The sequence below is a fragment of the Protopterus annectens genome, chromosome 13.part0, assembly GCF_019279795.1.
Source record: "Protopterus annectens isolate FY-2018-M chromosome 13.part0, PAN1.0, whole genome shotgun sequence".
NCBI lineage: Eukaryota > Metazoa > Chordata > Ceratodontiformes > Protopteridae > Protopterus > Protopterus annectens.
Window position 1 is genome coordinate 802,584,597 of NC_056747.1, and position 23,143 is coordinate 802,607,739.

The window sequence follows — 23,143 nt, forward strand, 5'->3', positions numbered from 1 at the left end:
CATTGATAAAATACGATATATAATACGCTACTACAGAAGTACAGACTAAAATAAAAGGTTTCAATGGGTGGACAGATAGTGAGGGGTTGCTTAAGTGAAATCGTTCCACAGTCAAAGTTATTTACATGCCAGTGGAAGCAGTCGCTTGAAAGAAACTTGGCTAATGTTAAGAGTTAGCAAACGTTTCATAGTTACAGGCTAGAAAATGCGACTATGTCTTCATAACTCTTGGAACAAAATAGTTTAAATTTAACAAGAATTACTATGTGTCGCACCACACTTGTATCGATCCGATCAAGGTTGATACAGGACAAGCACAAAGCTGTTGCGTTATGCGCTGATATCAGATAAGGTTTTTAAATTATTTAAAACTCTATCTTGGGAATTTAGAATAACATAAGGTGTTCAATAGTGAGGTTTCTGGGCTTAATAGCAAGCAAAGGCTATGATTCAGAGACGCCATGTGAGAAATAGCTGCTCAGTCAAGCTTACATTCATGTATTGTGACACCAGGTACCCACAATTACATTCCCGACAAAAAACAGGTCAATTGGGGTAGAAAACAGTAGTTAAAAACAAGGCGCTAAAGAGGGATAGCACTAAGAACTGGCCAGGTATACGGTAACACACTGTAATCCTCATTCAATGTTATCACTTATAGACTGGTGCTAATAAGCTCTGAAGGGACAGTTGTTATGGTGAGCCAATATTTAATATGGGAGTAGTACTAGGAAATGCCCAGCCAGTTGGTCTGCACTATAATCACTCTAGCATGCATTCATTTTAGAGAGTAAGAAGGACGTCTCCTAAGCCAAACAGATTTAATCTATTGCGCAGCAAATAAGCCTTCCCTCAGTACAAGTAAAAATCACTCTTCATAAACGACCACAAAATACAGCATAAAGACCATCAGTGAGTAGTCACAAGCAGTAACGTAACAATTCCACAAGGCAACTATAACAATTTAACAGTGCTAGATAGGGACAAATAGTTAGAAAAATCTTAACCATTGAAACGCCCGAATTTAGGCATACGTACACAGCATGTAAAAAGAGCTACGCTATTACACTACTCATGGATGCGTGGAATTAAAACCACACGTTTTCATTAAAAGTTAAATACAGAAGTAAATCATAGCACACTGAGTTAACAAAAAACGCTTACTCTGAGTAACCGTCCAGCACCAGGTTCGGGACGTGTAGCAGCCAAGCAGCGTGTTGGGAACAAAGATGGCGTCCAGGGATATGGGGATATATTTATAAGAACGCTAAGAAACTAGGGGGAGGGAGTGGGGGAAGAGCATAGGTATGAGTATTAGGCGGGAAATATTGATAAGGGAGAGAGGTAAATAACTGGGAGGGGGTGTCCTGATAAAGTAGGTGGAGTATGGAGATGTGGGCGTGGGTGAGGTAATAGTGTGGGAAGAGGGGGAGTATGTAGTTAGGGAAAAGAGCCACAAGGGAAGTGTAAGAAATGTAGAGGTAGGAGACAACAATCAGTAAGGTGGAGACACAAGCAGGTAACCTTGTAGCAGGTATTTAGAATGTAATAAATGTAAGGTGAGGTGAAGTTTGAAGCAGAAAAGTAAAATAGAAGAGAGATATGGCAGGGGCCAGAGAGAAAGAAAAGAGCAGTTAAGAGCTAGGAGATCCAGGTACAAGACAAAGGTACTGAAGAGTAAAGAAGTAAGCAATTAGGCAGTAAACCAGGTCATAGAAGGATGCCACCTAGTGGAAGGCAGGTGTAAATTAGGGTTTTGCAGGTAAGAAAGGGGTAAATGGGGAGAAATAGTAAGGGAAAAGAAGTGTCAGGGGAAAAGATAGGATGTTTACACTGGTGACTATGGGGTATAATAGATAAAGGTCTGGAGAAGTATAGGGTTAAGAACTAGGGCTGTTGGCTGCTGGCAGTCCTGGGCAGGTAGCTAGAGTAAGATACTCAGGTCAGAGGATTTGTATTTAAACATGTATAAATAACATACTTTTACAGTCTCTTTTGTATGAAACCACTGAAGATAACAGGGTTGGGGCTTAGTTGACACAAATGCTGGTCTTCCAAGAGGGCAGAGTCACTTGTGTAGGTGATTGCAGGGTCCAGGTAGTCAACTAGTAGAAATAGCAGGGAGAGAGAGGAAGATAGAAGGCCAAATGGAGAAAATATTAGAGTGCAATTATAAATTTCTAACAGCTTTATAACAACCAGGTGAGCATTAAACACGTTTGTACTTATAGTAACATTCTCATCTAGAAAAGCAGATACTAAATATACATATTAAATTATAAGAACACCAGTGTGAAAGGTTATTGCAGTCAAAATGCCATTTAAAGGATATGATAGTTAGAAACAGATAATACACTACTGTAGAATTAAGACCATAGTAATTTAGCTTGCACTAGAAAAATAGAAACTAACTAAATTCTAAATTATAACAACTACAGTAAGCCAGGATATTGATATCAAAATAACATTGATAAAATACGATATATAATACGCTACTACAGAAGTACAGACTAAAATAAAAAGGTTTCAATGGGTGGACAGATAGTGAGGGGTTGCTTAAGTGAAATCGTTCCACAGTCAAAGTTATTTACATGCCAGTGGAAGCAGTCGCTTGAAAGAAACTTGGCTAATGTTAAGAGTTAGCAAACGTTTCATAGTTACAGGCTAGAAAATGCGACTATGTCTTCATAACTCTTGGAACAAAATAGTTTAAATTTAACAAGAATTACTATGTGTCGCACCACACTTGTATCGATCCGATCAAGGTTGATACAGGACAAGCACAAAGCTGTTGCGTTATGCGCTGATATCAGATAAGGTTTTTAAATTATTTAAAACTCTATCTTGGGAATTTAGAATAACATAAGGTGTTCAATAGTGAGGTTTCTGGGCTTAATAGCAAGCAAAGGCGCTATGATTCAGAGACGCCATGTGAGAAATAGCTGCTCAGTCAAGCTTACATTCATGTATTGTGACACCAGGTACCCACAATTACATTCCCGACAAAAAACAAGTCAATTGGGGTAGAAAACAGTAGTTAAAAACAAGGCGCTAAAGAGGGATAGCGCTAAGAACTGGCCAGGTATACGGTAACACACTGTAATCCTCATTCAATGTTATCACTTATAGACTGGTGCTAATAAGCTCTGAAGGGACAGTTGTTATGGTGAGCCAATATTTAATATGGGAGTAGTACTAGGAAATGCCCAACCAGTTGGTCTGCACTATAATCTCTAGCATGCATTCATTTTAGAGAGTAAGAAGGACTCCTAAGCCAAACTGATTTAATCTATTGCAGCAAATAAGCCTTCCCTCAGTACAAGTAAAATCACTCTTCATAAACCACAAAATACAGCATAAAGACCATCAGTGAGTAGTCACAAGCAGTAACGTAACAATTCCACAAGGCAACTATAACAATTTAACAGTGCTAGATAGGGACAAATAGTTAGAAAAATCTTAACCATTGAAACGCCCGAATTTAGGCATACGTACACAGCATGTAAAAAGAGCTACGCTATTACACTACTCATGGATGCGTGGAATTAAAACCACACGTTTTCATTAAAAGTTAAATACAGAAGTAAATCATAGCACACTGAGTTAACAAAAAACGCTTACTCTGAGTAACCGTCCAGCACCAGGTTCGGGACGTGTAGCAGCCAAGCAGCGTGTTGGGAACAAAGATGGCGTCCAGGGATATGGGGATATATTTATAAGAACGCTAAGAAACTAGGGGGAGGGAGTGGGGGAAGAGCATAGGTATGAGTATTAGGCGGGAAATATTGATAAGGGAGAGAGGTAAATAACTGGGAGGGGGTGTCCTGATAAAGTAGGTGGAGTATGGAGATGTGGGCGTGGGTGAGGTAATAGTGTGGGAAGAGGGGGAGTGTGGGAAGAGGGGGAGTATGTAGTTGGGGAAAAGAGCCACAAGGGAAGTGTAAGAAATGTAGAGGTAGGAGACAACAATCAGTAAGGTGGAGACACAAGCAGGTAACCTTGTAGCAGGTATTTAGAATGTAATAAATGTAAGGTGAGGTGAAGTTTGAAGCAGAAAAGTAAAATAGAAGAGAGATATGGCAGGGGCCAGAGAGAAAGAAAAGAGCAGTTAAGAGCTAGGAGATCCAGGTACAAGACAAAGGTACTGAAGAGTAAAGAAGTAAGCAATTAGGCAGTAAACCAGGTCATAGAAGGATGCCACCTAGTGGAAGGCAGGTGTAAATTAGGGTTTTGCAGGTAAGAAAGGGGTAAATGGGGAGAAATAGTAAGGGAAAAGAAGTGTCAGGGGAAAAAGATAGGATGTTTACACTGGTGACTATGGGGGTATAATAGATAAAGGTCTGGAGAAGTATAGGGTTAAGAACTAGGGCTGTTGGCTGCTGGCAGTCCTGGGCAGGTAGCTAGAGTAAGATACTCAGGTCAGAGGATTTGTATTTAAACATGTATAAATAACATACTTTTACAGTCTCTTTTGTATGAAACCACTGAAGATAACAGGGTTGGGGCTTAGTTGACACAAATGCTGGTCTTCCAAGAGGGCAGAGTCACTTGTGTAGGTGATTGCAGGGTCCAGGTAGTCAACTAGTAGAAATAGCAGGGAGAGAGAGGAAGATAGAAGGCAAAATGGAGAAAAATATTAGAGTGCAATTATAAATTTCTAACAGCTTTATAACAACCAGGTGAGCATTAAACACGTTTGTACTTATAGTAACATTCTCATCTAGAAAAGCAGATACTAAATATACATATTAAATTATAAGAACACCAGTGTGAAAGGTTATTGCAGTCAAAATGCCATTTAAAGGATATGATAGTTAGAAACAGATAATACACTACTGTAGAATTAAGACCATAGTAATTTAGCTTGCACTAGAAAAATAGAAACTAACTAAATTCTAAATTATAACAACTACAGTAAGCCAGGATATTGATATCAAAATAACATTGATAAAATACGATATATAATACGCTACTACAGAAGTACAGACTAAAATAAAAGGTTTCAATGGGTGGACAGATAGTGAGGGGTTGCTTAAGTGAAATCGTTCCACAGTCAAAGTTATTTACATGCCAGTGGAAGCAGTCGCTTGAAAGAAACTTGGCTAATGTTAAGAGTTAGCAAACGTTTCATAGTTACAGGCTAGAAAATGCGACTATGTCTTCATAACTCTTGGAACAAAATAGTTTAAATTTAACAAGAATTACTATGTGTCGCACCACACTTGTATCGATCCGATCAAGGTTGATACAGGACAAGCACAAAGCTGTTGCGTTATGCGCTGATATCAGATAAGGTTTTTAAATTATTTAAAACTCTATCTTGGGAATTTAGAATAACATAAGGTGTTCAATAGTGAGGTTTCTGGGCTTAATAGCAAGCAAAGGCGCTATGATTCAGAGACGCCATGTGAGAAATAGCGCTGCTCAGTCAAGCTTACATTCATGTATTGTGACACCAGGTACCCACAATTACATTCCCGACAAAAAACAAGTCAATTGGGGTAGAAAACAGTAGTTAAAAACAAGGCGCTAAAGAGGGATAGCGCTAAGAACTGGCCAGGTATACGGTAACACACTGTAATCCTCATTCAATGTTATCACTTATAGACTGGTGCTAATAAGCTCTGAAGGGACAGTTGTTATGGTGAGCCAATATTTAATATGGGAGTAGTACTAGGAAATGCCCAACCAGTTGGTCTGCACTATAATCTCTCTAGCATGCATTCATTTTAGAGAGTAAGAAGGACGTCTCCTAAGCCAAACTGATTTAATCTATTGCGCAAATAAGCCTTCCCTCAGTACAAGTAAAAATCACTCTTCATAAACGACCACAAAATACAGCATAAAGACCATCAGTGAGTAGTCACAAGCAGTAACGTAACAATTCCACAAGGCAACTATAACAATTTAACAGTGCTAGATAGGGACAAATAGTTAGAAAAATCTTAACCATTGAAACGCCCAAATTAGGCATACGTACACAGCATGTAAAAAGAGCTACGCTATTACACTACTCATGGATGCGTGGAATAAAAACCACACGTTTTCATTAAAAGTTAAATACAGAAGTAAATCATAGCATACTGAGTTAACAAAAAACGCTTACTCTGAGTAACCGTCCAGCACCAGGTTCGGGACGTGTAGCAGCCAAGCAGCGTGTTGGGAACAAAGATGGCGTCCAGGGATATGGGGATATATTTATAAGAACGCTAAGAAACTAGGGGGAGGGAGTGGGGGAAGAGCATAGGTATGAGTATTAGGCGGGAAATATTGATAAGGGAGAGAGGTAAATAACTGGGAGGGGGTGTCCTGATAAAGTAGGTGGAGTATGGAGATGTGGGCGTGGGTGAGGTAATAGTGTGGGAAGAGGGGGAGTATGTAGTTGGGGAAAAGAGCCACAAGGGAAGTGTAAGAAATGTAGAGGTAGGAGACAACAATCAGTAAGGTGGAGACACAAGCAGGTAACCTTGTAGCAGGTATTTAGAATGTAATAAATGTAAGGTGAGGTGAAGTTTGAAGCAGAAAAGTAAAATAGAAGAGAGATATGGCAGGGGCCAGAGAGAAAGAAAAGAGCAGTTAAGAGCTAGGAGATCCAGGTACAAGACAAAGGTACTGAAGAGTAAAGAAGTAAGCAATTAGGCAGTAAACCAGGTCATAGAAGGATGCCACCTAGTGGAAGGCAGGTGTAAATTAGGGTTTTGCAGGTAAGAAAGGGGTAAATGGGGAGAAATAGTAAGGGAAAAGAAGTGTCAGGGAAAAAAGAGAGGATGTTTAGACTGGTGACTATGGGGTATAATAGATAAAGGTCTGGAGAAGTATAGGGTTAAGAACTAGGGCTGTTGGCTGCTGGCAGTCCTGGGCAGGTAGCTAGAGTAAGATACTCAGGTCAGAGGATTTGTATTTAAACATGTATAAATAACATACTTTTACAGTCTCTTTTGTATGAAACCACTGAAGATAACAGGGTTGGGGCTTAGTTGACACAAATGCTGGTCTTCCAAGAGGGCAGAGTCACTTGTGTAGGTGATTGCAGGGTCCAGGTAGTCAATTTTACAGTCTCTTTTGTATGAAACCACTGAAGATAACAGGGTTGGGGCTTAGTTGACACAAATGCTGGTCTTCCAAGAGGGCAGAGTCACTTGTGTAGGTGATTGCAGGGTCCAGGTAGTCAATTTTACAGTCTCTTTTGTATGAAACCACTGAAGATAACAGGGTTGGGGCTTAGTTGACACAAATGCTGGTCTTCCAAGAGGGCAGAGTCACTTGTGTAGGTGATTGCAGGGTCCAGGTAGTCAATTTTACAGTCTCTTTTGTATGAAACCACTGAAGATAACAGGGTTGGGGCTTAGTTGACACAAATGCTGGTCTTCCAAGAGGGCAGAGTCACTTGTGTAGGTGATTGCAGGGTCCAGGTAGTCAATTTTACAGTCTCTTTTGTATGAAACCACTGAAGATAACAGGGTTGGGGCTTAGTTGACACAAATGCTGGTCTTCCAAGAGGGCAGAGTCACTTGTGTAGGTGATTGCAGGGTCCAGGTAGTCAATTTTACAGTCTCTTTTGTATGAAACCACTGAAGATAACAGGGTTGGGGCTTAGTTGACACAAATGCTGGTCTTCCAAGAGGGCAGAGTCACTTGTGTAGGTGATTGCAGGGTCCAGGTAGTCAACTTCTATCCAGATGGTGCCAAAGTGAATCCGGGGAATGATAGCAGCTGTCAGGAATCCACCTTACCCTTTTGGGGTCATCAGCTTGATTCTGAACTAATAGCACCTCCTTATCGTTTTCCCTTGGGCTGTGTGACATCTGAGATAATACATGAACTGATAACGGTTCTACCTATCTGCGAGTTACTTCTTACTTTTTCTCTAGCGTCGGGCGCTCGAGACAATAGACGCCGAGTAACGGAACCCCGATCGCAGTTTTGTACTGTATTCCTTGCCTAGGCCCTGACCGCAACGTACCTTGCTGTCAGTTTTGTGCTTTATTTAATCAGCGCACTATCCGTCATCGGTACATTTTTGCTTCTAAATATTTTGGTTCTCGGTTTAATTATCCAGGGGTAGTCAACCCCCCCCCCCCATCCAAGAGGCCTAGGATTGAATTTGACTACGAATCTTCTGAACAGGACTCTGTTTCTTCTGACTTTTCTAATGATCTGGATTTGTCCATACCTACTTTTGAGGGCTCTGATGCAGAGGATTCCATTCCCTCTGCTTCACCTGAGGATTTCTCTTTTAGGGAAACTTTACATACCTTAAGGGAGCATTTCCACTGGGAAAGTCAGGATTTCTCTGAATCCAAAAAGAGGCTTAGGAATTTCCTTCTTCCTCAGCATAGGCCTTTGGCTATACATCCTGTACTAGATATTGTTGATTATGTGTTTCGGAATCCAGTATGGCCCCTGATTCCTTGCCTTCAGCCCCTAGCAAACCAGACAGGTACTACAGGGTTCCTGAGTTCCACAAATTCCTTTTCAAAAATCCTGTTGCGGATCCTGAAACCATTTCTCAGGGGCCCAAGGGCATTAAGGTTTCTACTGCTAAAAATCCTACCCCTTCTGATAGAGATTCCAGGGCGCTGGATAGATGGGGTCAAAAGGTTTACACTTCTGCAACCTTGGCAATCAGGGCTTTAAACTGTCAATTCCATATGCTAAAATATCAACAACATATCATGGGACTCCTTAAACAGAAAATGATGTTGATTTCTGACGGTGTGGAGAATAAAGATCTGCAGGATTTATTGCATTCAGCTGAACAAGTTGGCAAACATACTTTGCAGTGTGGTTTTGATTCCTTAGAGGCCTCTTGTAGGGCTGCCGTTACTGGGTCTGTGCTTAGAAGGCATGCTTGGCTTAAGGAGCAATCTCTGCCAGATCATGTTAAAGAAAAACTTTTGGATGCTCCTTTACAGCAGGACCGTTTATTTGGCAATAAGGCTGAAGAAGTTCTAAAAAAGATGGAAGATGAAGTTAAATCTATGCAATCTGTGAAAGATTTCTTACAAGTGCAACCTCCTAGATTTAGTAGGCATTGGCCTACTAAGAACTGGTCCTTTCCAGCTCCTTCCAGAGCCACTACAGTCAAACCCAGACATTCCAAAATCACCAGGTTTCAGTCCCAAGGGACTTGCAGAACTAAGCAATGGGGTGCTTCCACTTCCAAATCTGGAAACAACAAGGCACCCACACTATGGTAAACAGTCTCAATGACTTCCCTTTGAAATTACCAAGCACTTACCTCTTAGCTGCCCCTTTGGGGGGAAAACTGGCTCTTCATTCAAGAAACTGGCAACTTATAACCCAGGACAAATGGGTTTTAAATAGTGTCCCAGGGATACAGATTTCATTTCCACACACTGCCAACTCCAAACGGGTAGCCAGACCTGCCCCCAAATCAATGGGCAGAGGCTCAGAAACAAGTACTTTCCCTCCTAAACATGGGGGCTATTCAACCGGTACCAGAAGAGGAAAAGGGACAAGGTTTCTATTCCATACTTTTCCTGGTACCCAGAAAAGACCAATCATGGCGTCTAGTTCTGGACCTGTCTACTCTAAACACCTTTCTGGACATTCCAAAATTCAAGATGCTGAGTCTTCACCAGTTACTTCCTATGCTAGGCAAGGGGATGCCTGGTTGGCAACTCTCGACTTAAAAGAGGCTTACCTGGATATCCCAATCAGGGAATCTTGCAGAAGATTCCTACATTTCAAAGCAGGCTGCATGCATTATCAGTTCTCTGCACTGCCCTTTGGCTTGTTGACTGCGCCCAGGGTATTCACAAAGTGTTTGACTCCAGTAATTGCTTTTTGCAGGAAAAGAAATATTCAAATATATCCATACCTGGATGATTGTCTAATTCATGCAGAAAACCAGGCCATTCTTCTAAAACATCTGGCATTTGTAAAAAGACTTCTAACCTGTCTAGGGTACACCATAAACAAAAAGAAATCTGAAATGGTACCCTCTCAAAAAATTGCATTCCTGGGTGCAAGCTTGAATACAACTGCCCAGATGGCTTTCCTTATGCCAGAAAAGCAAATTCATTTGGTGACTTACTTCAAACAGGCGGCCACAAAAACCCTGCTATCTGCAAGGCAAATACTGCAAGCCTTGGGGTTCATGGCCTCATGCATTCTTCTAATTCCATATGCAAGACTGCATATGAGGAAACTTCAGTGGTACTTGAAAAGTTTATGGAGTCAACATTGTCACAGCCTGGAAACAATGATTCCTATCATACTTTGCCTGCGCCTAGAGTTCCATTGGTGGGCAGAGGCCTACCACCAAAACAAGGGACTGCCATTCACACCACCCCCTGCCACCCTAACCCCAACTACAGACGCATCAGACCTATGCATGGGGGGGCTCATCTGGCAGGGAAATGCATTCAGGGCAAATGGAGCCCAAATCAAATGCACCTTCATATCAATGAAAAAGAAATGCTAACTGTACAGAATGTACTGACAGCCCTCAAGGACTACCTTCATCCAGGACAATTACTGATAGACGGACAACACCACGGTTATGTGGTACATAAACGAGCAGGGGGGTACACATTCATAACCCCTCTGCAGACTAGCCATGGCATTGTGGAATACTGCTTTAAGCTACCAAGTACAACTACAAGCTCAATTCCTGCCAGGAAAGCAGAATGTTCTGGCAAACGAACTAAGCAGAAATCTCATGGACCCTCACGAATGGGAACTGGAGCCATGGATTTTCAACATGTTGACACGCAAATGGGGTAGCCCAGATATAGATCTTTTTGCCTCACCCCAGAACTACCAGTTGACCAGTTTTGCACAAGAACTCATCACAAAAAAAGCCTGGAAAGTGGATACTCTGTCCTTCAGCTGGAAAAAACCTATCAGTCTATGCCTTTCCCCCTCTGCCTTTGCTCTCCAAAGTTCTACTAAGTCAAACAGGCCAAGCCAAAAATGATTTTGATTGCTCCAGACTGGCCTCGCCAATACTGGTACCCACTCTTGTGCAGTGTGTGGCACCTGCCTCAGACACCTTCTTTACTGTCTCAGCAGGAGAACCAAATTCTGCACCCTCTGCTCCAAATATTGAATCTTGCAGCTTGGCTAATCACTTAAATTCACCCTTAGCATCCCTCAGCAAACCTATAATGGATGTAATTTTGGAGGCTAGAAGATCTAGTACTAGAAAATCTTATGCTGACAAATGGAAAAGATTCTGTGCCTGGAATCAATCTCAACGGATGTGCACAGCAGTACCCAAGTTACCTCTGATTTTGCAATACTTAACTGAGATGCTTCACAAGGGCCTGTCTTTTTTTTCTTCCATAAAAATCCATGCCTCAGCCATTTCAGCTCATTACAACACAGACCCCCCCTCTCTTCTCTCATCCTCTTCTAAAGCAGTGTCTCAGAGGGGCCAAAAACTTGAGACCACCCAGGAGAGCACCAACCCCTAAATGGGACCTTAACTTTGTATTGGAGAAAATTACTCTACCTCCTTTCGAGCCAGCTGCAACTGCAGACTTGAATTTTCTTTCCTGGAATACAGCCTTCCTTTTAGCAATCACTTCCACTAGAAGGATTTCTGAATTACAGGCCCTTATGGCAGTGGAGCCTTTCATGATCTTTCATGCGGACAGGGTGTCACTCAGGACCAATCCATCATTCATGCCCAAGGTGGTATCCAGTGTGGCTCTAAATCAGTCCATTCATTTGCCAACATTCTTTCCCAATCCACAGAACAAGGGAAAGCGGATTCTGCATTGATTGGATGTACACAGACAACTTAGATTCTAATTGGACAGGACTAAATCACGAAGAAAATCTTAACTGCTGGTAGCATTTGCTGCAGGGGCAGAGGGGAAGGCTATTTCAAAGCAAACCATTTCTAAATGGGTAAGCCATTGTATTAATTTCTGTTATAAACACCATGGGAAACCTATCCCCCAGGGGATCAGATCTCATTCCACCAGGGCTGCATCTACTTCAGCAGCCTTTCTCAGAGACGTTCCTACCAGGGATATTCTAGAAGCTGCTACCTGGAGTTCAGTTCATACTTTCACCAAGCATCATCACCTGCCAATTTTCTCTAAATCCAGAGCTAGCTTTGCCACTGCTGTTTTAGCTAGTCCTAATGCTGTATAATTCCATCCTCCCAACCTTAGCTTTGGGGATCTACCCAAATGTAATGACTGCAACAGTGAAACACAATGAACATAGTACAGTTGTGTACACTTACCATAAATGTAGATGTTAGAGTGTATTCACTGTTGCAGTCCTGGTTACCTTCCCTCCAGCTCCCTGTTTTACTATAGCTCTTTCTTTTATTATGCTTAAAAGCCTTTTTGGTGCATTTGCTTTTGTTTGGAGGTATATTTTTGTGTCTTATGTACATATATATATTTTGCTCCCCATCTGGGGCAAGAAAAACTGATGTAATGGCGTCGACTGCATTTTTTATAGCCCGGACGACCTGACGTCATGGAAGAAGGGACAGCAACCGACGCAGGACCCAAAACTTTGTTAATCAGGCCGACTGAGTGCAACCTGCCAGCAGATTACCCAAATGTAATGACTGCAACAGTGAATACACTCTAACATCTACATTTATGGTAAGTGTACACAACTGTACTTTATAGTTAGTGCTTTTCAGTTGTGATTTTTATTACAGTTTTGTTTGGATTGGTATTGGTTATTTGTGCAGCAAAGTCACACTTCTCTATGATGCTTCTAGACTTGAAGAACTGAAGAAAGCATGTAATGGGGGTTACAAAATATGGGAGTCTTGCATCATCTGCAGTACCTTAGTATATGCAAGAACCAGTATTTTTCTTCACAAGGAAAATAGGGGCAAAATAAGTCTGTTAGGAGTATGTGTTAAGTGATCTCTACTCAAAGATCTAATGATATGACTTAAGCCTACACTGGGAATAGAGAAAGGAGATTTTACTAACAAGGATGACTGCAAGTAGCGATATAGAAGATAAGCAAGAGGGGGCTGAAATTCACTGGAAAAAATTAGCAACGGAACCAAGCTATTGGTAATAAATGGGTAGAGATGGAAAAGTAATAGAGTGTGATGAGGCAAAGCAGTTTGAACTGCAGGCTAGAGACTATCTTCCCTACCAGGGATTGATCCCAAGAGTATAGACAAAGAAAAAGTGATAGCAGGGTCCTAAGTGAAAGACCAGTTCTGATAAAGTTTTAGGGAAGCTGTTTATTGCATGATAACTTTAAGAATCAAACAGAGGAGGTTAAAAAAGGTTGGAAATTTTCGAGGAGGGAAAGACTACTTACAAAGGAGCAATAGGAAGAGATCTGTATGTCTGCAGATAAGCTGCAAAGACAAGAAAGTTTAGAATTTTTGTTTGGAAGCATTTGCATAGGCAATTTTATACCCAGTCAAGCTCTGAAAAATTTTCCCCGGGTAGATGGCAAATGCTGCAGGAAATCAGGAGCATGTCTTTGGAAGTGTAATGAGTTGGCAGATTTAAAAAAATCCACTACAGAGTACTTTGTCAAAAATATTGAGGGAGCAAATGTTTGTAATGAAACTTAATCATATGAGCTGAATTATGACTCAAGATCTGAATTGATTAGATAATAGTAGGACTTTACTACTTTTAATGCTGCTGGCTGTCAGAAGAAAAACAATTGATAGAAAATGGAAATCAGAATGTAAACCAAATATAATTGAAGAACTGGTTATTGTAAAGGAGATGAGAGAACTGGATGTGGGATCTTGAAAAAAGAGAGAGCAAATTACATAGTAATACATGGAATCTGTGGAAATAGTATGCAGATTAATGTTTAGGAAGAGGTGTGAACTTTAAAGAAAAGGGGGAATTGATCAGTTTGTGTAATGTGGACGCGAATGATTGTTAAAACGCACATAAATACATGAAATTAATAGAAGACAAACTAAATTCACATTTCCTTTAATGTACATATGCCTACATCACCGTTTAAAATGTGAAGATTTAATGCAGTGTGATTAAAATATATACTGATAATGGGGAGTACTTTGCACTATTGTAGTATTATCTTTCTTCTACCAGCTCAGTAAGAAGCAGTACTCGCATTTTAAAAGGGAAAAATATCACTACTCTTTAATGTGGTAGTAGCATGAAAACATAAGGGAGTGATCAACCCTCTAGTAACCAGCATTCTTTGCCAGTTGATCTTGATCTAGGAAGACCTTCTGTGGAATTCTGCTGTTTTCTTTACTTCGTATGGGAATTATGTCTTTTGTTAAAAGTAGGCGAGTATTGTAGTTTTGTCTGTTATATGCTGAAAAGATTTGTACTAATTCACTGTTTGTAGAAAGGAGAAAACTATCCATAGAATCATGCTTCATTCCTTCCACAGTGATCACGTCTACATTCTCTACAAGCAGATCATTGTGGAAATGTTTTTTGAACTGAGGATATTAGAGATAAACTGTCACCTTCACTTTCTAGCTTCTTATCTGCTTAACTTTGGGTACTGAGTTGTCTCAACAATAGTTAGAAGAGCATATGTCAGAACTCTCTCATATTTTCACTTAAAATTAGACTACTATTTAACATAAACTGATTTTTAGAATAAAGAAAATTAGCGTACTGATGGTACACAAGTTATACCAATGAAGTTAAGTTACCCAAAGTTACTACTGTAAATGATTGAAAACTCTCATGAGAAAATCCATGGCTACCTATTCCATCACCTGTTGCTGTATAAGTTAAGAACTAGAAATTAGTTGTTAAGGGACTTAATTCTCAGTACTTATCCAATGACTGATGGAGATCACCAGTGCAAGCAGAAAATTTGATTTTCAGGGACAGTTTTCACCTGTGTGCTTTACATAACTACTGTAGTAATGGGTTGGAAGACATCCATTTGTACATATGGGCAGTGGTAATTAGTATACCATTACTGACAGTTTGTGCTGTTGTGTTTATAGTACAAGATTAAGGCTGTGTAGGAGAGTAGGAAGCTATTGTTTCCTTCCCTTAGAATATACTTGGACATCAGATCAGGTTTTAAAAAGTCAACGAGTGGTAGGGAGGCGGCCTTTGTTAAAACAGAGGGACATTACTTGATCACTGTTATATGATCATTGTTAAAGCTTGCCTTTCAGCAGATTGTATGCTTAAGAGAGCAGCAAGTTGAAATATATTACTGTGTGGATCATTATTCATCACAGGCAGAAATCCCAGAAGCAGACAGGAATGGAGGAGGGAAAGCAGACTCTGGGTTGAAAAACGTCTGATGCATGAGAACTGTTAGGTGATCATTTACATAGCTTGCTTGGAAGAACAGATGACGGCAGTTAAAATAGATTACCATGGCCATTATTTCTTTCACTTTCATCATGAATATCAAAAGTGCACACTAAGTGGCTATGTTTGGGTGGGATATAAGCTGATTGAAAAACAAAAGGCAGTTGCATGATCACTGTTTAACAACAATTTGTAGGATTTGCCTTTGAAGTGTGTACATTTTTGTGCAAGTCCAAAACAGGTTGAAACCCATTACTAAGGCCATTACTTCACTTTTATGATCATCCAGTCTCACAGGTATAAACAGAAAGTGTCTGTCTTTTTTTGGGGGTGGGTGTTGTGTGTGAAAACAAAATACTGTTACTTGATCATTGTATTGATGCCCCATACTGATCCAGATCCTAGCAACTGAAGCTTCAGAACTGGTCTGGAGGATTCAGTATCCGCATTCTCAAGTGTAGCTTGGTACCTGGGGCGTGAAAGATTTCTTGGGTGCTATGCCAGACGCACAAAAAGGGCAGCTCCTTTTTACCCTCAAATTAAATGCTATAGTTTTGAAGTTAGTCTTTTTCTGCTTGGCCAAGGGACTCCTCCAGAGAGCTACTACGAGTTATGAGCCACCATTCAGCATCCATCGTTATACCACCCCTGGGTCATGTGTATACAAGAAAGATCCAGTGTTATCTGAGGAGGTCTTGGTTGCAGCACAGCCATCCTATCTCTGTGTAAATCCCACTTCTTTGATCCATAAAGAGAAAATTCATTTGAGTGGCTGTACAAGTGGACACCAGTCAGTATTGCTCTGGGTCTTCTTCCCCATACCAAGCCAGACCCCAGCTGCAGATGCTTCTGACCTGGACTGTGGGCTAAACTAGCGTTTCTCAGAGTGAGTTATTTCCTGAGGCGTAACACTGCAGACCATGTATGTAATCATACAATAGATTGTCTGTGTTGCCTTTCGGCTTTTCCCAGTTAGGGGTTGTCACAGCGGAACTCCCAGTCCGCTAATGATTGGCAGTAGATTTTCACGGTGCCGTGTTGCCAGCTCGACGCCCAACCTTCAACGAAGGCACGCTCATTCAGACACGTGTTTCGGAACACCACTCGGCCCGCAGGGAGGACATGCAGACTCCACACAGAAGGCACTCCCCGCACACTAGCTGAGAATCAAAGGGGAGAACCTCTTGCTGTGGGGCAATAACGCTACCGCTGCACCACCACGGATTCTAAGTGAGCTTAAACCAGGCTTACCTGAAGGTCATAACAGACGGCACCACTGTGATGTGGTATTTCAACAATCTGGAAGGCAGTTGCTTGTACCAGTTTTACAAACTTGCTAAGATGGTGTAAGAACAAAAAAAAAACAACCTTGACATATATCTACAAGACCACCTGAATTCCCTCAGGTCAAAGTATGCAAGCAGATTGACTGAGATGACTGGAAGCTGGGTGTTCAGGTGATCTGTAACATCTCAGAGGTGCTATGATGTTCCATAGCAGACGTGTTCATCTCCAAGAGAATTGCCAGCTTTCTAGTCTTATACTTTAGATTCCCCAGTCCTAAAGCCTGGGTTGCGGATACCTTCATAGTGCTGTGGAAAAGACGCTTGCTCTGTGCCTTCAGTTTTCCAGAAGGGTATTCCAAAAGACAAGAGCAGAAGTGGTAAACTCTTCTTTTTTGATTTGTTCGTTTCTGTTTCAAGCAGTCCTGGTTCACCAGTATAATCCATATGACACAGCAGTGTCCCCTCCTCTTATGCCAGCACAGCATGCTGTTGACCCAATTAAAAGATACCCTGGTGCATCCAAATACAAAGATCCTGAGGCTAGCAGCATGTATTCTTTCAGCCCAATTCTAAGTGCAGGCTCTCAGCCACAATTATAAACATTCTGTAAGAAGCAGAGCTAGTGCAAGGAAATAAGAAATATTGCCTAGTCAAATATAAGTGATGCTGATGCTGGTATGATTCAGTTCCAGAGGTATACTGAAGTAGTTACCTAAGCTGTAAGTCTTACAATACCTGGTCAAGCTGATAGAGGCCTCTCTTTCACTTCCTTCATTTTACACCTTTCAGCTATTTCAGCATTCATGCCAGTGGACCCTCTTTATCTTTGTATAGCCTCAATAAGTTTCTGAAGGGGGTCCTTCATTTAAAACTGCGTAGGACATTGATCCCTTCACCTTGGATTTGAACTTGGTTTAAAGATGGTTTCCCTTTGAGCATAGTGCTACTACCAGGTATCAGAGTCTCGTACTAAGAGTTGCATGAAATTCCACAAACAATTAGCCTTGGTACAAAACTATCCTTCATGCCTAAAGTGGTGTTGAAAGAACACTTAGTCCAGCTATCCAGCTGTCAACCTTATTTCTTAACTACAAATCAGAGAGGAGCTTTACCAATCCAGTCTCCACTTAGACCCTATCCACATGACTAGTGTATTGTATAATTTTCTGTTACAGGTATGGTAAGAAGATTGATGCTGTGGTTGGGGCTCCTTCCATAAGACTGACAGCCACAGCTGTGGCCAACTTTCCCATAGCTTTTTTGACGGTTACTTGGACTTCTGTCCACACTTTTTTCCTGGCATGACAAATTAGACATACAGCTTAACAGCAGAGTAGGATTCTCCACAGCTGTACTGCAGGGCTTACTGTAGCCCTTGTTTTTCATCTATTTCATCTGTAGCTCCATTACTGAAAAATTTTTTTATAATGAGGATCACCGATCCAAGGATATTTATTTGGAGCTTATTATAACAGTAGATGTTTTAAGTATGCGACTGCCTCTGCAGTCCAGGTTCTCACCAACTAGCCACTAGGTATGTGGAGGCATATATAGTTTCATTTAGGCTTCTCCCTTTCAGGACCAGTGGGGGGAAGGCACTTTTGAGTACCTTCTCATTGTCTTAAAATTTCCTTCCTTATGGAGAAATGTCAGTATTGTTGAGACATACCTCTTGAACTATCCAGTCATGTCTTTGTGAGAATCCTTGTGGACTTGATAGGCTGAGGATTCTAGGCATTCTAGGTGCCATTTTTTTTTTGTGGTGGTAGTGAAAACCTTAGCATTTTTGGCCATAAAAGACCCAAAGGTATGGCACTGACATTTTCTCCTTTACATTGAACATAAATCTGACTGACCGGGGTTGAACTGTGTTCTAAAATTAGCTACGGAGATCAGTACATAAGTCCGGCGTCTTGCTTTCTGCAGTTCCCCAGAATAAGTAATATGACTGAAGTGGTGATCTACTTGAAATGTGTTATGTTAAGGAAAGTTGGATTCACACGGTTGCACTTTATTTAACATTGAAGTGCCTGTAGCACATAACGTGCTGCAGGTAGCTTAGAAAGGCTTATGCACATGAGATTGTTTGGATTGTCCATTCTTACATAGCACATGTTACATGTATGTTACCGCATATATCTCATGCATTGTAAGTAAATCACTGTATCTTTCAGTGAACATGAACGATGTCCACTTTATCAAATTTCCAAATTTCTCATCAAATTAGCAGTTGTACCAATAAATGTTGAATACATTATTGTAAATGAGATCTATATGACATTTTGAACAGTCTTAGATGTCTTAGTGTAGATGGCAGTCTGACACCTTGTACAACAAGTGCTGGTATCGCAGAGTGATTTTGCAGAAAACCACATTCAGGGCTAATACATTTTGTACATTTCCCCACAGTTGTATGACCATGTATTTGGTCTAAATTAGTTTAGAAGAAGTTGTAGGTGTCTCCTCACATGTGGAAGCTTCACTGCAAAAAAAAAAAAAAAAATTGTTTGTTGAAAGTGGATTTCATCAGTCTGGTTTTATGGTATTGTTATTTGCTGACATTTCCTTCAGTGACCTGGTGTTAATCTTTGTAGATCACATTTATCATAAAAGAATTACAGAATTAGTAGTTCCCAAAAAGCCAACATCAGGAGATTTAGGAGCCACTGCTCACATAGTTTTTTACTTTAGCATACCACTACTGCACACAACACTGGGATGTGAATAGTACTTCTGTTCTAAGCAGTTGGAAATGAACTGGTTGTGATAGTGATTTAAATACAAGGTGAAATATGGTGAGTGGGATGACATAAAGGTGGCAGTACAAAAGTGTTTAGTGCATGTCGTGGCAAGGCACATTTTATTAAGATTTTTAGTACCAGGAGTTCATTGTTTCTGTTCTAGATGTTATTGAGATAGCATAACAGTGGGTATCACACTTGACTTTTATGCCAGCAAGCTGTGAATGTTGTGGGTTCTTTTTCCTTGCTAGGTGCTTTGATTCACCTTCCATTACTGACACTGTAGTACAGCATAAGTGGGTGATGCACTTCTGTGGTGCTGCCATTTGGATGTTGCATTAAACTGAGGTCACATTTCCTTGAATAGGTGGTACCTAGGCTGATGTAAATGATCCCAACAACACTGACTGGAAAAAAGTAGTGGAATTTCCCTGCCTTCGGGCCAAATATCCTATAGTTAGAGCGAACACTGTGTTGAGTTTCTTCTCAAAATAGACCATACCAAGTGGGATAACCAAACTTGCATGAATGAATGAATGAACAACTAAATTGCTTAGCGAGAGTTTTCTTTTATTACTGTCATTGCTTAGCAAGTAGGTTTACTAATAATGCTTAAAGTTGACACTTCGTACTACTAACAAAATGTCAGTAGTCACTTTGAAGCATGTTTGACAGTAGCAGTGGAAGTAGAAAAAAATCCCATTGTGTGGCAAAAAATAAGCAAGTACAGTGATACTGTTTCACTTGGTAAGCAGGATTGTTACCTGATGCTAGCCAGAGACTAGAAAATGCCAGTGCCCATTTAAGTAAAAATAGGCCTCATTAAAAAAACAATGCAAATAAAGTGGTGTTCACTAAGCAGAAATTCTTTGTTAGTAACATGTGCAACAGGTAACCATTAAATGGAGATAACAGATCTTGCACTGAGAAGACTTGTTTAATTCAGAGGAGTGAAGTAGACCATATCCTTTGATTGTTAATGATCAAGGAAAATAAATGCAACAGTGATTTTTTTAGGAATGTTAAACTGTAAAGATATTTTTTGACAAGTACATGGACTATCTAATCCTGCTTTTCTAATTTCAGATCACTCTTTATTGATAGAAAAGAAGAAGAAGGAAAGAGAAGAGAGGCAAAACCTTGTATTGTGGAGACGACCACTCATTACCTTACAGTATTTTTGCCTTGAAACTGTCATAGACTTGAAAACATGGACCATTAAGAGCATTGTTACAATTGTGTTTTCTGCGCTACTTGTATTGTGTTTGGAAGCCTGTTTGTGCTGTAAAATGAAAAAAAATTATGTATGGAGTAGAATTTTAGTGAAAACTTAAGATTTTTTTTTCATAATCTGTGTTAAGCAACACTTTTTAAATAAACAAACTTAAGTCTGCTTTTTTGGCAGTAACTTTACTGTACTGTCTTGCAGACATACCAAATTAGCCAAATTAAATAGTTTCATAATACATTAGTTGTTTCACTGACGTGTTTAGAGTGCACCAGACTTTTCCTGCTCATCGCATAATTAGCAGTTGAGATTTCAGTCTTTCGTGGTGACCACTGGCAATAAATAAATACATACAAAAAAAATTCAGGATACTAGTTAATAAAAAGGAGAGAATTCTACCAAGTTACTTTATAAATACTGAAAATAAAGATGGAATTTCCTAGTAATTTATTTTCAATGGAGCATTTTTTTTTTTGCAGCAATCAAAAACTTTTTTTAACTTGATATGTACAGTAATAATATCTAGAAGCCCTAAGTTGGCAGAATTAACTTTCTTGGGGCTGCTACATTGTCTAGTGTTTTAAATAACTGCTCAGAAAGGGACACATGGGTGCTTTAATTGGTATGTTGTGGATGATCTTGTCCATCCGCTTTATATGACAGGACTTGCACATATGCTGAAGTCAACTCTGTGCCAAAAACTTTACCTAGACCTCCACCTCTTTCCCCCCATTCCATGATGTCCTGTTCTCCCTTCCTATCTGCAGATCTCTTCTGCTAGTTGCATAGCTCACAACTCGGGGATGATTCCACGTCTTTGTCTTCTGACAAGCAGAGCCTTTTTGCAGATAGTTTTTTCACGTTGCCTTTTTGAGGTTTGTAGCACCATGCTGGACAGACCTTTCTTAACCCCCCCCCCCAAAAAAAAAAGGCCATCGTTTGGTTGTGATTTTCTGTGCCTTTTTTATGCTCCTGTTATTTAGTTAGTGGGGTTTTAGGCTACTGCTGACAGTTTGGGTCAGCTTTACTATAGTAGTATCAGTTCTCAAATTGAGAATTTTTTTTCCCCACAGGTAATGTTGGACATGGGCTAATTGTTTTGTAGTATTTTCTTTGTATGTTGTGGATTGTCATTATGGTTTCAAACATCTCTGCTGCTGATGGGCATATTTTGTCTGCAGTTTGTTTAAACTTCCAGCATCTAAGAATTGTGAGATTTGTAAGGGTTTTAAAAGTGGAATTTTCAACAACAGTGGGAACTTGTTGGTGCCCAAGGGGCTTGTATCTCTGGAGGGGGAAGATGGGTGTCACTGTTGGCTGAGTTGCAGAAGTCCAAAGATGGAGATAAATCTTATAAGAGGACGAGAGATGCATGAGCTTATCCTTCAGAGAGGTTTCCCTAGATGTGTTTAAATGTCTTTGAATGCAAGAAGGGAAATCCTTGGTGATGGTCCTAGGTGCCCAGTGAAAGATGGGCAGGAGGAAGATAAATGTTCTTCTGTGGCCAGTGGTTGTAACCAGGCTCTCTGTTTTATTAGACAGACCTATGAGACATATTCCAGGCAGGACAGACTTTTCTCATTGTGTAAGGTAGTTTGGTAGGGTTACACCTCACTCCAAGACCTCTTTCTGCTAAGCCTGTTGCATCAATTAAAGCCTTTGACTCTCAGAAGAGCAAACTGTTGACTGTTGGCTCTAACTACAGAATAATTCTGGATCCTTTATAACGGGTGTAGTTTAAGATCCTCCCACTATAACTTTTGCAGTAACACTGACAACAGTGGTTAAAAAACCTTTTGGAGAAAAGTTCTTCTGCAGACTAGTCCCTGATTACTAGAACAACCTGGCTAAGGGACTTAGAAGTTGAAACAAAGTACAAGACATTTAGAAAAAATATCAAAGAACACTTTTTCAACATTAATGATCATAACTGTCACAGATATTAGACTGCGCAGTGGTGCAGCGGTAGCGTTGGTTTCCTCACAGCAAGAGGTTTTCCGGTTTGATTCTCTGCTGGAGTGCCTTCTGTGTGGAGTCTGCATGTCCTCCTTGTGTGGGTTTCCTCTGGGTGTTGTGGTTTCCTCCCACGTTTCAAAGACATGCATCTGGAGGATTTCTCCCTGGGCCTCTGCTGAAAATTGTCTTTGCTCCAAGTCAGACTTTCCCGGTAAACAGATATTATATAAGTAAATGTTGGCTCAACTATTCATTCCCCCTCCTTAAGACACCTTTTCCTCATGTCACCTGTAATCTAATAATCACAGGGATAATATGTTCCTTTTTATTGCTAGTTGTATTATAAGTTTTATATAAATAGGCCATAGTGTGTATATTTAAACATCATTCTCTCTCTCTCTCCCTTCCTCTAATGGTAGCTACCCACTGGAATTATCCCATTTTACAGTGAAGAATACTTTACTCTTTCACGTCTCTTCTCATTCCCTGTGAAACATTTCTTCCCTCCATGTATAACTTCCTTGTGAATCTATTTAGTTTTTATTAACATCCCTAAAATTATAAGTTAACTGGTGCATATTTCACTACATTTGTTAGATTTCCCCAGGGCAGATTCACAGCAACTTTAAATTTTTTTTCTAGTGTTGGAACAGAACAGGTTTATAAGAATATGCCTTTACATTG

General features: G+C 40.4%; 1 protein-coding gene and 1 long non-coding RNA gene across 2 annotated transcripts in view; one reads left to right on the forward strand and one right to left on the reverse strand.

The window, feature by feature from the left end:
- Nucleotides 1–23,143, forward strand: part of VMP1 (vacuole membrane protein 1) — a 1,640,696-nt gene that overhangs the window by 185,405 nt on the left and 1,432,148 nt on the right. The window contains exon 3 of the mRNA XM_044054897.1: nt 20,362–20,579. Within this exon, the coding sequence (XP_043910832.1) occupies nt 20,362–20,579 (218 nt within the window). The remainder of the gene's footprint in view (nt 1–20,361; nt 20,580–23,143) is intronic.
- On the reverse strand, nt 1,851–7,659 carry LOC122787683. The gene is made up of 3 exons (XR_006362587.1): nt 6,925–7,659; nt 4,458–4,581; nt 1,851–2,105 (listed from the first exon to the last, which is right to left on the reverse strand). It is a non-coding gene; the product is annotated as an uncharacterized LOC122787683 (long non-coding RNA).